The following is a 13471-nucleotide window of genomic DNA, read 5'->3' on the forward strand; positions in this document are numbered from 1 at the left end:
GCCCAGAGCGGTGCCTCACGCGTTGGCTGGTCAACCCTGTGGTTGGTTAGGCCCTGGATCCAGGCCTGGCCAGGAAACACCTAGGCTAACGGTCTTCTCTCCTTCCCTCCTTCTCTCAGCTAAAAGCCTTCAAAGATGAGGAAAGGGCGAAAGATGCCCTGAGACAGCAGAAGAGGAAAGCAAAGGTGAGGAGGCTTGAGGGAGGAAGCAGCACTGACTGCATTTTACCCCTTCAGGGTGCTGCAGTCACTGGGCGGGGTGGGGGGGGCATCGTTTGCTCAGGTGCCCAGCTAACTAATGAGGTAATGCGGGTGGAGCATTCATAACAGTACTTGGTACAGAATACGTGCTCAGGACACACTAACTGTTACCATAGCTGATATTCGGTGCCCATGTACCAGTTTTCCATGCCCATGTGCCACTCTTGTGTGCATGTGCCAGCCTTCCGTGGCCACGTGCCAGTCTTTAGAGAACTGAGATTCTAAGTAGAGAACGGGAGACGGGATGGGTGTCGCTGGGACGGCCCATGCAGCCTGTCACAGGCCAGAGCCAGATGTCAGCCTTTCTTGCAGACCTCGGCAGACCGCTACCACCTGGAGCCCCACCTGGAGCATCTCTACGGGGCCTACCCCTACGCCTACCCGCCCGTGCCCCCCGTTGTGCCGCACCGTGGCTTTGAGGACTGGTCCCAGATCCGCTACCCGCCTCCCCCCACGGCCATGGAGCACCCACCCCAGCTTCCCAACTCGCGCCTCTTCCACCTGGTGGGTCTGTGCCCCTCTTTCACTCCAGGACACACACACAGGCCACCCAGACACTTTCCAGAGGGCAAGGTCAAGTGAGGGAGTCAGAAGCTGCATCCTCGGCCCCTTCTGAACAGCACTGTGGTGTGCGGCCTGCTGTCCCAGGGGCAGGACCTTCCAGCCCAGGGCTGCTCAGGGTCACTGGTGTAGGACAGAAAAGGCCAAGTAAGGGAGTGGGCCCAGAAGGAGGGCTTTCTCCCGCCCACCAGGCCAGGGGTACTGGAGTTTGGGTTTGACCTTCTTTATAACCTCCGCATGGAACCAGGTACCAGATCCTCACCATGCATTCGCTCCCTTTGCTTTTCTTTCTCTTTTCCCTTTTCAGTTTCCTTTCCTTTTCTCTTTTCTTCCATGTTTTTGGCTGCTTTTTTCTTCTCTTGCTTATCATTCTGTCTCCGAAGAGCTGCTGTCACCTGTCCCATCCTCTGCAGTGCCTCTGCCACAGCCCCCTCAGGTACCCCCACTCTCACCTGGTGACAGCTGCCTTCCATCCAGCTTCTGCCCCATGACCGTCCCTCACATGCATCTTTAAATACTGGAGTGTACTGCGGGGCTTAAGAGATTAGCTCCAGGATTATAGAGACCTGGACTCAAATCAAAGCTTGGCCACTTGCCTAACTGGACGACCTTCAACAAGTTGCTTAACCCATCTGAGCCTCAGTTTGCTAACCTGTAAAATGGGGGTGGCAACCTGGGTAGTTGTAAGGATTCAGTTATACTCGATTAATATGAACTTAGTACTGTTCCGGCACACTATCTGCTACTGTGATTTTCAAGTATGGTAATTGCTTACTAAGCACCATTGTTGTTGCAGCCAGAATACACCTGGCGGCTGCCCTGTGGAGGGATACACAATCAGAGCTCCCAAGTGATGGGCTCACCCATGGCCAGGCCTACGGAACCAGGTGAGCATGATCCCCTGGTAAGGGGCCTTGTCTTCCATGGGGGGAGATAACTTCTTATCTGCCAGTATCACCCCCGTTTGGGGACGACCATGTTGCTACCTTCTGATCTAGGTGGAGGAGGAGGCCCAGCTTTCAGAAATAGTGTTGAGAAGAAAGGGATGGTGACTGCATCATGAGGGGGTTGAAACCATTCCTTCCTTCATTACAGTTCAGGGTCTAAATGCTATGTGCTGTACGAGGTTCTGGGGAAGCTCGGATATGGTCCCAGCCCTTATGGCCTTACTGTCTAGTGAGGCGGGCAGAAATGAATGGTTAAAATCACACCAATGGGCATACAGCTACACTCAAGTGCCCTGAAAGAAGAAGAGCAGGTTTCTATGAGAGCAGACAGCAGAGGGACCTGACCCAGCCTGGGGGCCATGGTGTTTGAGCTGAGACCCTCAGAATGAGTGGCATTAACGAGGTAAAGAGGCAGAAGCCAAGGGTGTTCTTGCAGAGAAAGGACAAATGCAAAGGCCTTGCTGGGAGGGGATGAAGAACTGTGGCCAACCTGAGGATTGAGAGAAGGCCGGCGTGGCTGGAGCCAGGAACAAGGTGGGGAAGGGGGGGATGGGCAAGGCAAGGTCAGGGAGGTTGGCGGGTCCTGGCCGAGAGGGCCTTGCAGGCCACGGCAGGAGGGCTGGGCTTTATCCTACGGATGATGTGCAGTCCTTGGACATTTTAAAATCAGAGTGGCATGGGAATTCCCTGGCAGTCCAGTGGTTAGGACTCTGTGCTTCCACTGCAGGGGGCCCAGGTTCGATCCCTGGTCGGGGAACTAAGATCCCACAAGCCCTGCCGTGCGGCCAAAAAAATAAAAAAATAAAAAATAAAATAAAATTAGAGCGGCATGAGAGATTAGATTTGCATTTTGTAAAGCTCCCTCTGGCCACGGTGTCCGCCATAAACAGTTGGGGACTGGAGGTCTGTTCGCTAGTCACAGGAGCACCCTGGGCCCTTGGTCACTCCCTCACTTTCTGCGAGGCTCTCATGGGGCAGAAGACACTGCCTTGCCTGTGGGGCTTCTGGGAGCAGAATTGCAACTAAGGGGAGCAATAGAGAGGCCAAGTCCATCTCAGCAGGAAGAGGAGTTTTCTAAGGGTCGCAGCTGTGCCAGGAGGTCGAGTGCCCCTCTGCAGAAGGAGTGGGAGCAGAGACTACAGGGGGACTTAGAGGGGTGTGGTGTGGAGGATCTCGTGGCTGGAAGGAGGAGGTATTGGGCTGGTCATTTTCTGATGTTTCCCTGTGGAGCCCTAGAGGTTCTGTGGAGCCCCTCAGAACCTGCTTTGATGAGGGCAGAGGGTGGCCAAGTGGGCAGGACTGTCCCCTCCCCCAGAACTACTCCATTTCTGGGATCTGAAACCAGACTGACTTAGGTGCCAGCACCTCCTAGACCTGGGACTTTGAGCAAGTTTTTAAAAACCTCTCTGTGCCCCAGTTCCCTCACCCCCACCCCATAAAGGGATAATAATGTGTCTGCTTCATAGGGCTGGGCAAGGACTGAATGACAGATATCCCTAAGGCACTTAGCCCAGGGCCTGGCACTTGGTGATACCCAACAACCCTCACTGGTCTCTTTCCACTCTTACTATATTGGTTTCCATAGGACTTTGAAACCTGCTGTACCACCTCATCTTCAAATCCTCAAAATTTTTGTTTATTTAGAGCCCACCAAAAATGACCGTGAGGGACCTCAGTGAGACCAGTCCCTTGGCTCCACCTTCGTCTTGCAGAGCCAGCTGACTTCAGCTTACTGGAAAACTAGAGGCCACGGGCTCTCCAAGCCTCAGCCACTCGGGAGGCGGAGATGGATGGCCAGCTTGAGCCCTGGCCCCAACCTGAACTGTTGAGAGACTGGGGAGGCTCCATCCAGAAGGCGTCCGTCTGGGCCTTTCCTTTGGCGTGACTGGGAAGAACTCACTACTCTGCCACTGGGTGGAGAGAGGTGTCATCCGGCCTTGACCTACCATCCTCTGCAGAAACTGCTGGCAGATGTTAATCTCAAGTGGGGTGCAGTCAAGGCCCCTTCCTTTCACAACTTCCCCAGAAGTGGTTCAGCAGCCCCTCTGGGGACCACATTCAGTTCATGTGTGTGTTTAGTTTTTGCTTCAAGCTCTGCGGTAGCAGGACCTGCCCCATGCACATCCCCTCCCGCTCTGAGGAGCTGCGGGAAGAACGGGTTTGCCTCTGGGAGCAGAAGAGACGGGATGCTCTACTCCTGGGCCCTCCACTTCCGCCCACAGCAGCCTTGCCAGCACCACTGCAGCCTGGGATGAAGCCCATGCCGGCCACATCGGCTGAGGGGCCCCAGCCTGAAGCTGCCAGGCCCTCAGCTGGAGGCCTGTGGTGCTGGAGGCCCGGTTTGGGGTGGCTGTTGATCCCTGGGCAGCTGTTTGCACGAATCTTGGACATAAATCCAAGTTGAAGATTAACATTTTGTGACTGGTATTCTTTTATGCCCTGATTAATGTTCCCCTCCTAGTCAACCAGCATGCTGCTTTCCTGGCCCCCTCCCTCCGTACCCCATTCCTCCCAGACACCCCCAGAAGCATCACCGTTACTCTTGGCAGATATCCCCTGGGGCCCTGCTCAGAGCCACCGTGAGGGTCATCCAGGGGCTGGGGGTCAAGCAACCTGGGTTTACATTCTAGTCCTGCCCCTCACTTGTCAGGAGACATTGGGCAAGGCCTGGACCTCCTGCGAGCCTGTTTCTTCATCTGTCAAATGAACACCTCACCCGAGCCCTAGCTGCCGTGGAGAACTGTGGGACGAGAGTAGATGTGAGCTGTTTTTATAAACTCCAAATGCCGAGTGAGGAAGCAGAGTGGGCCTAGGTGGAAACCAAAAAGCAAGGGCCCAAAGGTCTCCCTTCATTCCTTTTCTCTTCCCCTTCCTCTTCTCCCTTCCCGCCGGCGAGAGTGGCCCCATTGAGGAAGCATCACAGTAGGCTCAGCTGCTGCAGAAAGGCCTTTACTAGGCAGACAGGGGTGAGTCTAATGCCAGTGGGTCGGGGTGTAGGCAGACGGGGGAGTCTAATGCCAGTGGGTCGGGGTGAGAGGAGAGGGCACATCCCTCAAAGGAGCGGGGGTGGCATCCCTGCCTGGGGGTCTCAGCCTGAATGCACTAAGGGCTGGCCCTTCAGACAGGCTCAAGGGAGGTCCGCCCACAAGGGCTTTGGGCCCCTCCTTCATGGAGATGCCACCCCTGACACGGGGAACGTGGCCCTTGCTCTCACATCTGCCTTGGCTACTCTCGGAACACTGCGGGGCGGGGTAGGGGGCTTGGCAGGGCCCTCAGGAAGGAGGGAGGCTGTGTGATGGAGAGGACGGAGGTCGGGCAGTGTGACAGCCCCAGAAACTTCTGGGCACTTCAGGGGTGATGTTTGGAGGCAGTGGGAGGTACCAGCTCCAAGGGTTGAGGTCCACGTTAGAGCAAAACGGTTGAATCTAGAGCTGGTTTTTTTCTTTGGGCTCAGAAGGAAGTGAATTGTCATTGGAACAGAGAACTGGAAAGAGGGGAGTTACTCTCTGGCACTCTCCACGGCACACAGCTGTCGCCACACACATGGTACCCGTTCCTGGGTATTCATGCAGGTCAGCCCACGTGGCCGTACACTTAAGTGTGTGCACATGCCTGGTCACACACAGCTGTAGGACTGCATGCAGACACCCATGTGCACAGCAGTACAGACACAATTGTATGCACACGTTCGTGTCAAGCCGAGGCCTTGCGTAATCATAAGGGGTCTAGCGTGGGAGTATGGTGTGGGTGGAGAAATGGATTCCTTCCTGAACAGAGTCCTCCCCAGCCCCTGCGTGGTGGACGTGGGGTGGGGTGGGCCTCAGTTACTTCCCCCTGGCCTCCAGGGTGGCCCGGCGCCGCATGTAGGTCAGGATGTCCATCTTGACAGTGTTGACCGTGGTGCGGTGGTGCCAGCGCATGATGGGAACACCGTCTGGCCCCACCAGGAACTTCTCAAAGTTCCAGCGGATGTCATGGACCTTCATGGGGTCCCAGAAGAGGCGGTCCGGGGAGCCCAGCAGCTCCGAGGTAGGAGGACAGGAGTTCTGGAGCAGAGATGAGAATAGAGTCAACCCTGCTTGGGACCCCTCCCACCCTCTTATCCCGCCTCCTTCCCAGGGCTTCTTGGAGGAAGGAGAATAGCCTGGCACTGAGAAAAGAGCACCAGTTTGGGAGTTAGAAAACTGAATCCCAGAACCAGTTTTGGCTCTAGCAGATTGTGAGACCCTAATCTTGTCCCTTCTGGGGCCCATCTGTAAAATGGGCTGATGAGACCCTAGGGTTTGCAAAGCCCTCTAGTTGGAATAATAACCAGATGCCAAGAAATTCCCCAAGAGCGCAGGAGCAGAGGAGGGTTGCACAGGCCTTGTCTTTATGTGGGCTGGAGACAGGAGCGGCTGCAGCCTGGTCCAGAGCCAGCATCAGCTGGGCAGAGAGGCTCTGATAGAGGTGGCTGTGTACTCACCTTCAGGAATGTGTAGAACTTCTGTTCTTTCTCCCCGTTCACATCCCCTTTCTCAAAGAGCTGGAAATTGGGGACGAAGCCCCCACCTGGTCGGACATACCTAAGAGCAATGTTTTTATGTAGGTCCCAGGGAAATGGGCACAGGGCTCAGAAATGAGAGGAAGGGACAGAACAGGGGAGGGGGTGTTGGGAGTCTGGATGTTATTCTACGGTGGGCAGTGGGAGCCAGTGAATATTGAATGGGCACAGGCATAATGTGGGTCTACAGTCTTTTTCCAGTTTGGTACCTTCTCAATAACCCCTGCCCTCCACCTGTACTCCCCTTCCCCCTCCCCGGTCATGCGCTCACAACCATCGTCCTTGTCTCTGTCCCTCTCCTGGCCCCTCTTCCACTCGTTCCACTAAACAGGGTTCCTGGAAGGGGAGAGTAGTTCTTGGAGGCTGATAAATATCCATCATGAGTAGGGGCCGCTGCAAGAGATGCCTGGAGGCTAGGCTGGGGTGCTTTCTCAGGACACTGAGTGAGCACTCACTTGAGAGTGGGTAGGATCTCCGAGTTCATTCCTGGTTCCTGTTTTCCGAATTGGTTGCAGGGGAAGCCCAGAATGACCAGACCAAATGGTGCAAGTTCTTCCTGTAGTGCATTCAGTTCTGGGCCAGGGAGAGAGAGAGAGAAGAGACTGGGCTAGCCCGAGGAGGAGCCCTCCTGCCTGTGTACCACTCCACCCGCTCACCCACTGTACAGCTGAAATCACTGAGGCCTGACAGGGGAAGGGACTTGCCGAAGATCATCCGCTGAGTGCGGCAATGCTGGGATGCAAGTCCCATGCTATGGATTCCAATCTGGATAGGTTGGAGGTTTGGGGAAAAAGAGAGCAATATGGTTCATCCAATGAGTCATCAGTCACCCACTGCCCAGGTCCAATGATTCCCAGGCAGGACATTCTAGGTCAGGTTGCCCATGCCTCCTTCTCACACCCCACCCCAGCCCCCAAAGCATTTTCTTGTGGGTGCTGTCAGATGCCTTTCGCCTGCCTGTTCCTTCAGGCTCTTGACTCTGACCCAGCTAAGGAGAAAGAAGTGAGGATACAAGGGATCATGAAACCTGGGTGCAACACCTGGTTCTGTCACTAACACCCGTACTCTGGGGACTCAGGCCAGTTGCCTGCTTTCCAGGGGCCGAGAGAAGCACTAAGGCAGATGGGGCTGAGGACAGGTGGGGAATTCTCAGCAAGACAAAGCTATTATTTCTTACTCCAATGAAAGGACACTCCAGGCACAAACCCAATCTCCTCCCTCCTCCTGCTTTTAGAGCAATTGAGGTGCCCAGGGATGAAGGATAACTGAGAATCTTCCAGAACACGTTTGAAGGTGATCAGACCTCAGGCTTATATAATCATTTTCAAAGAACCATGGAACACAGTAGGATTAAGATATGGAGTTTGGAATCTCATGATCACCGTCGCCCCTTCCCCCTTGCACGGGGAAGGCTCCTGTGATTGGAATGTGCCCAACTGGCAGAAACAGCCCCAAATAAAGCAGGGGAAGAGGGATGGGCTCTTACCAAGGTACTGGCTCGTCAGGCCTCAGTAGCTGGCCACGTTGACAAAGAGGAGGTATTTGCCAGCGTACTGCTTGAAGGGGATGTACTCCTGCCCGTCAATGGCGAGGGCTCCGTACTCATAGATGCTGCTGCCCACCCCAGCATGGCAGTCCATCTGGAAGAGAAGACCAGTGCAGGGGAGCGGTTAGAGCTGGAAGGGAACTTGGACTCCACCATTTGCAAGATAACAGGGAGGAGGTGGAACTGATCTGCCCAAGTGGTCTTGACTTGCCACTCCAAGACCACTCCAAGAATTAGAACCAGACCAGAAGTGAGGTCTCCTAATTCCTTGTACAAGACAATAATTTTGAAAGCGCTTCATGAGCTGGTGGGTGCTGTGGAGACTTGGAGAAATACTTACTTTGGTCATTACTTCTGCATCACGTGTCAATTTATAAACAGTCACTGGGCAGGCTCTGAGGGAGACTCCCCCCAATGCTGGTGTTATGTTATTGGATGGGCTGGTGGAGACGGGGAGGCTATTGCAATAATGCAGGCAAGTGGTGGTGAGAGCCTGAACTAGACCATCGTGAAGGACGAACTGAACAGAAATGAGGAGGCAGCAGTATGGACAGTGGTGATTCAGAGGTTCCCAATCTGGGGGACTGGAAAACTGAGGCTGTTAGAAAATAGGGAAGTAGGATAGTAGCCAGGAATGGGGCAAGGCCTGCCATGAGGATTAAATGGGATGGTCAGGGTAATGCCCCACTGCCTGGCATAGATTCAATGTTCCCTGGGGGCGAGCAGCTGTGACGATGACCATTATACCTTCCTCTGCCCAGGCTGTTCCACGGTCAGCCTCCAGAACTAGTAGAGAGAACATTAAATGGGCTGCAAGCTGGGGAGCCTGGATTCCATGACCAACTCCGCCACTAACTCCCCGTGTGGTCTTGGACTAGCCCTTTCTCTTCTGTGGGCCTCAGTTTCCTCATTTATAAAATGAGAACCTTGAACTTGATCAGCTGTTCTCAACCACCATGGCTTGACAGCGTCACTCTCAGGGGAAGAGGAGGGAATGGATTACTGCCGGCAAGCGGGATGCTCCATTTACCCCACTCTGCCCCATCTCATCTCTGCCAATTTTTGGTACAGACTACAAAAATCTGGGTCTACTTTTGAAAGAGTGTCATGGCATCACTACCATAATTAGCAGCTGGGCAGGTAGTCCTGGCCTGGACGTCTGAGAAGAGGTGAGAAGACAATAAACAAATGGAATTCAAACTAGCATTATAGACCAGAGACACAGCCAGGTGGCTGGGGTTAGAGAAGCAAATTCACGCCCTCTCTTCCCACCAATCCTGGAAGACTTGCTGTTGCGGCCAGTTACACCTCTGCCCAACTGCGTGAAGAGTGCCATCTGGGCTGGCAGGGCGTGGCCCCAGCAGGGTGTAAAAAAGCAGGCTCTGTCTTGAAGACTCCGTAGCCTGCTGAACCAGGGGAGCCGGAACTCCCTTCACGCGGCCATTCCCTGACAGCTGCAAGCTCTCTTCTTGGCTCCAGTACGAATTCCCTGCTACACGTGAGTCTAATATTCCATGCCCCGTGACTTCTAGTGGCTGCTGGAGGCCGGCCTGAGACCTAAGCTTGACGTTCCTTCAGCCCCTGGGCTTCGTGGGCCCCAGCTGGGGTCAGCTCCACCTCAAATACAAACAGCCAGGGCACAACAAACACGCCCTAGCTGGCCACAGAGGTCTAGCAGCCAGAAGGAAAGGCCTCCCGCCTGCCTCTCTACTCCACCCCGGTCTGAAAACAAACTGAAATGGGGAGAAAAACAGCCAAGAGGTTGTCTAAATAATGGAAGCTTGTAAACAGCGGGAGGATCAGCTTCTGAAACCAGTTTCAGGGTGGGAATCTCCTCTCATTAGATTTGAGTCTTTGCTGGCTGTGTGGCCCTGGGCAAGTCACATTCAGTCCGAGCCTCCGTCTGCTGACGGGAGAGGATAATACCACCTGCCTCCCAAAATGGCTGCGAGAATTTACTAGCAGGTCAAAACTGTCTTGCAAGCCTCTTAGAGAGAAATCTGTACCCGCCCCTGCCCCACCCACCCATCAAGGGATAGGGTAAAGGGTGCTGACGTTCCTACCTTATTGTGAAGAGGGCTTTGATGTTCCCCAGCCAGTGTGAAGAAGATGATGCACTGGGCAGGGTGTTTACAGGAGAAGGGATGTGTGACAAAGCCTCCATCCTTTCTACTGGGCCAATGAAGCCAGTGCTGTGAGTTCCGACCGAGAGGGGTCAGAGAGCGCCTATGGTGGGGGAAGCCATGGCCTGCGTTCACCACTGAGCACACGTCCAGTCCTTACGGAAGCCCCCTCCCCTTTTCTGGGCCCATGGAGTCCCAGAACCCTGCACCTTAACCCGGATGTCAGAGGAGCTGTGGGTGGAGTGGGGGAGAGGGAGTGAGGGTGCCTCTATCCTCCCACAATTGCACAAGACAGGAGAGTTTCGATGGCTTGAGAGTTGGAGGGGGGACCCCGCCAGGACCCTAGCTGGCTTGGGTTGCTGGTCCTGTGTCTTTCTCCTCACCCATCTGCCCACTCCCATCAGTGTGAAAGTGTGAGAGGAGAGCTGGACTGGGGGCAGGAGACCTGAGTTCTGGGCCTGGCTGGGCCTCTGATTCTGTGTGAGGACTCCTGTCCCTTCTCTGGGGCTCTGGCTCCACAGCTGTGAGGTGGGGTCAGATTCAGTGCTGTCTTGAGGGCTCTTCAGCCCTGACTGTCAGCCGGTGGTTCCATGATTCTCTCTGCCTGGTTTAGTCACCTAGAAACCAGCGGTTACTAGGATCCCACGCACGTCAGCGGTTGTTATTCTCTCTAGTCTCTGCAAAGTCCTTTTGTAGAGGAAGGACAGGGAGGCTGGGCAGTCTTAAACCGGACTGGAGAGGGGACACGGCAAGGAAAGGAGGATTCCCTTTGTTACCCAGCCCCTCCCTTTGAATTGGGAGGAGGCAAACATCCCTTTGGGGCTCTCATCCTTTGCCCATCCCATACTCCACCTGCCCCTTGCCCCATTGCTTGGCCCTGGAGTTGGGGTAGGATAAGTGGTTGAGTCCTAGAACCAAGGGCTATGACTTTCAGCTCTCTCAGGACCTGGAGGAGAAATAGGCATGCCCAGACTGTCATTAGCTAGCAAGTCCTAGCTGGTTGTATCTGATATGATCACACCTCACCCTAAGACTTTTCTAGACCATACCCATCCTGTTTTCTCTGAATCCATCTACTCCCCAGAGTTCTACAGAGAACACATGGCTATGATGAGTTATCCATGGGATCCATGTTCTTACCTCCAGCCTTCTTGAAGCAGGGCCCATCTTCCCTTCTCTGCTTCTCCCCACACTGAGGTTATAGGACTCCAAGATACTGCCCTACACATGGTCTACCCTCACTTCTACTCCACACCCCAATATTGAAATTCAGTACCATCCCTGCCCTGGAAAATACCTTCTGAGTTGGAGATTATGAACAGGACTGGATACAAAGCCAGAGGCTTAGAGGAAGTGTCCCCATAACCATCCAGTCTCAAGGCTGACTCCAAGCAGGACCAGACTGATTGGAATTTAGGCTGAGGACAGGACAGGGGATAGAAACAGACAGAAGAAACCTTGTGTTTGGAATGGGCTTCCTGAACAGTAGATACGATTTTGGAAACAGAATCATGGAGTCATAAGATCTTAGAATTAAGATCTGGAAGATTTGAGAAACACAGCAAGTGCAAAGCTGCTTCTTCAGCTTATACAAGTGGGGTGTGTGTGTGTGTGTGTGTGTGTGTGTGTACTGGGATGCTGGAGACATAAATCTCTCTCTTTGGGTCTATGCCTGGCTTCTGCCTCCCCACCCTGGGGAAGAGGAGAGATCTACAGCGCCCACTTTGGCATATACTGTCCAAAGAGATAAGCATGTGTGGTCACCCCTGCTCCCGGCCTCAGCATCTCCAGTCTAGCTAAGGGCCACACACTCTGCTGGGGATAGACTGAGGCTCAGGAGAATTCTGCCTCTCCTATAGAGCTGGCAGTCCCCAGCTTTCTCCAACTACTAGGTGTGCTCAGGCCAAGATGGGCAGTGGGTGGTGAGTAGTGAGGCTGCCCCCAAACAGGAGACACTTCAGAGAACAGCGTGTGGATTTTGCAGCTTCTCCAAGCATCCCCTCTGAAATCATCAGCCTCATTGTGCCCTGTCCTCCCACCTGCTACAGGTGGAGAAACTGAGGTCCACAAAGGAAAAGCGAATCTAGTCAGCATCCTGGGCATTCTGTGCTGCCAGCTCAGAGCTCCTTCTGTCACAGACCTCTGCGTCTTCTACCAGTATCCCAGAATTCTACCTGCGTTTATGCTTGGGCTAGACGGGGACCACACAGCCGCGTGTTCCTTCCCTTTCACCTTGCCAGCCATTCTCCCTGGGAACCTCTGCAGCCAACCCAGACCCTGAGTCTCCAGGCCATTTTCTGTGCCCCCCACCCCCTTCAGGCCCCACTGGAGGGGAACAGACGGTGGCTTGGAGGTAGCAAGGCGACCCGCAGGTAGCCGTGGGTTTGAAAGTGTAGACCGGGAGAGAAGACCCTTCCTCCCTCATTCATTCTGCCCACCCGGGGCACCCAGGTCTCCAACAGATGGAACCGCGAAGAGTCTGACGACGGTCTGGGTATGCTGAAGAGGGAGGCAACGGGAGCTAGGGCGTCTCTCGCACCTAGGTGTCACCCTACTGGTGGGGAGCCCGGGAAGAAGGGTGCCTCACCACCGAGAGATGGACACCTGCGGACCACGTTCGATCCCCCGGCCACCCATCCCCGAGGCTCACTCACCATCGACTTCTCCTGTCCTCGGCTCGGCGGAACGAAGCCGGCCAGGAGCAGGGAGAGAAGGCAGGATGCCCGGAAGAGCCGGGCCATGGTGGGAGGGGGCCGCGTCTCGGACTCGCCGGAGACGCTGTCTGATCCCGGGCCACAGTCCGTCTGAGGTGTCGTCCGCTCTCATCCACCTTTCAAGCCCTCAGCGATGACCAATCCGCGGCCGGGCCGGAGTCCTTGTAGCCAATCGCAGGGCGTCTGGCATTTCAGGGGCGGACACAACTTACCCTCCGCTTCTCCCCTCCCCAGGCCCTGGGCGACAGTGACATAAGCAAGTCTGGACAGAGAGATGGGAGCCAGTTCCTTGTGAACCCGTGAGGCGGGACCCTCTTCTTCTTTAGACTCTAAAGTGCTGGAAGAGGCAGGTACAGTGTCCTCAGCACAGCCGGGGAAAGGGCTTTGAAAAGCACCAAAGAGTTGATGACACCCGCAAGGTGTTCCCTGTTCCCTCCTGCCTCCATTCTGGTTGAAGGGATATTAAGGACCTAAAATGTCAGCAAGATCTGAAGTGAGACTTCCAGGAACATTTATTTACTCTATGTAGGTTTAGTGCTTAAAAAGCAAAGGGTGAATGCCCTAGGATTTTGAATGCAGCCCTCTCCTGGGAAGAACATTGGGATCCCTCAGCTGGTTTGAGAGCAGAAAATACATTTGCTCCCTGTATAGCCTTGAACATGTTGCTTTCCCTCTCTGGGCCTCAGTTTCCCCAACTGTGTAATGATGGGATTGGCCGATGCTCTCTAAGTCCCTTCTGGTTCTGGCTAGATGACTTGTTTCTAAAAATAAGTGACA

The 13471-nt window shown here is 54.5% G+C and overlaps 3 protein-coding genes across 11 annotated transcripts in view; 2 read left to right on the top strand and 1 right to left on the bottom strand.

The window, feature by feature from the left end:
* Nucleotides 1-4179, top strand: part of TNIP1 (TNFAIP3 interacting protein 1) — a 52832-nt gene extending 48653 nt beyond the window's left edge. For 4 of the 5 annotated variants that reach the window (XM_027081509.1, XM_027081506.1, XM_027081510.1 and 1 more), the window contains 4 exons: nt 120-185; nt 573-764; nt 1618-1708; nt 3413-4179. In XM_027081509.1, coding sequence (XP_026937310.1) covers nt 120-185; nt 573-764; nt 1618-1708; nt 3413-3447 — 384 coding nt within the window. In that variant the 3' untranslated portion in view covers nt 3448-4179. The remainder of the gene's footprint in view (nt 1-119; nt 186-572; nt 765-1617; nt 1709-3412) is intronic. The other variant, XM_027081507.1, reaches the window with a different exon arrangement.
* Nucleotides 4180-4701: 522 nt separating this feature from the next.
* On the bottom strand, nt 4702-13024 carry GPX3 (glutathione peroxidase 3). Of its 3 annotated transcripts, none has more exons than XM_027081529.1 (5): nt 12635-13024; nt 7798-7951; nt 6767-6884; nt 6234-6333; nt 4702-5814 (listed from the first exon to the last, which is right to left on the bottom strand). In XM_027081529.1, the coding sequence occupies exons 1-5, from the start codon at nt 12719-12721 to the stop codon at nt 5593-5595; spliced, it is 681 nt and encodes a 226-aa protein (XP_026937330.1). In that variant the 5' UTR covers nt 12722-13024; the 3' UTR covers nt 4702-5592. The 3 variants fall into 3 exon arrangements, with proteins under 3 accessions (XP_026937330.1, XP_026937331.1, XP_026937332.1); XM_027081530.1 differs by lacking the exon at nt 12635-13024 and adding an exon at nt 11121-11162; XM_027081531.1 differs by lacking the exon at nt 12635-13024 and adding an exon at nt 9921-10491.
* ZNF300 (zinc finger protein 300) overlaps nt 9251-13471 on the top strand; it is a 98781-nt gene continuing 94560 nt past the window's right edge. For 2 of the 3 annotated variants that reach the window (XM_027081517.1, XM_027081521.1), the window contains exon 1: nt 9251-9355. The gene's annotated coding sequence lies outside the window, so the exon portion shown is untranslated. The remainder of the gene's footprint in view (nt 9356-13471) is intronic. The other variant, XM_027081525.1, reaches the window with a different exon arrangement.

Source organism: Aethalodelphis obliquidens, unplaced genomic scaffold (assembly GCF_003676395.1).
Source record: "Aethalodelphis obliquidens isolate GAN/ISIS:26980383/991018 unplaced genomic scaffold, ASM367639v1 scaffold45, whole genome shotgun sequence".
Lineage (NCBI taxonomy): Eukaryota > Metazoa > Chordata > Mammalia > Artiodactyla > Delphinidae > Aethalodelphis > Aethalodelphis obliquidens.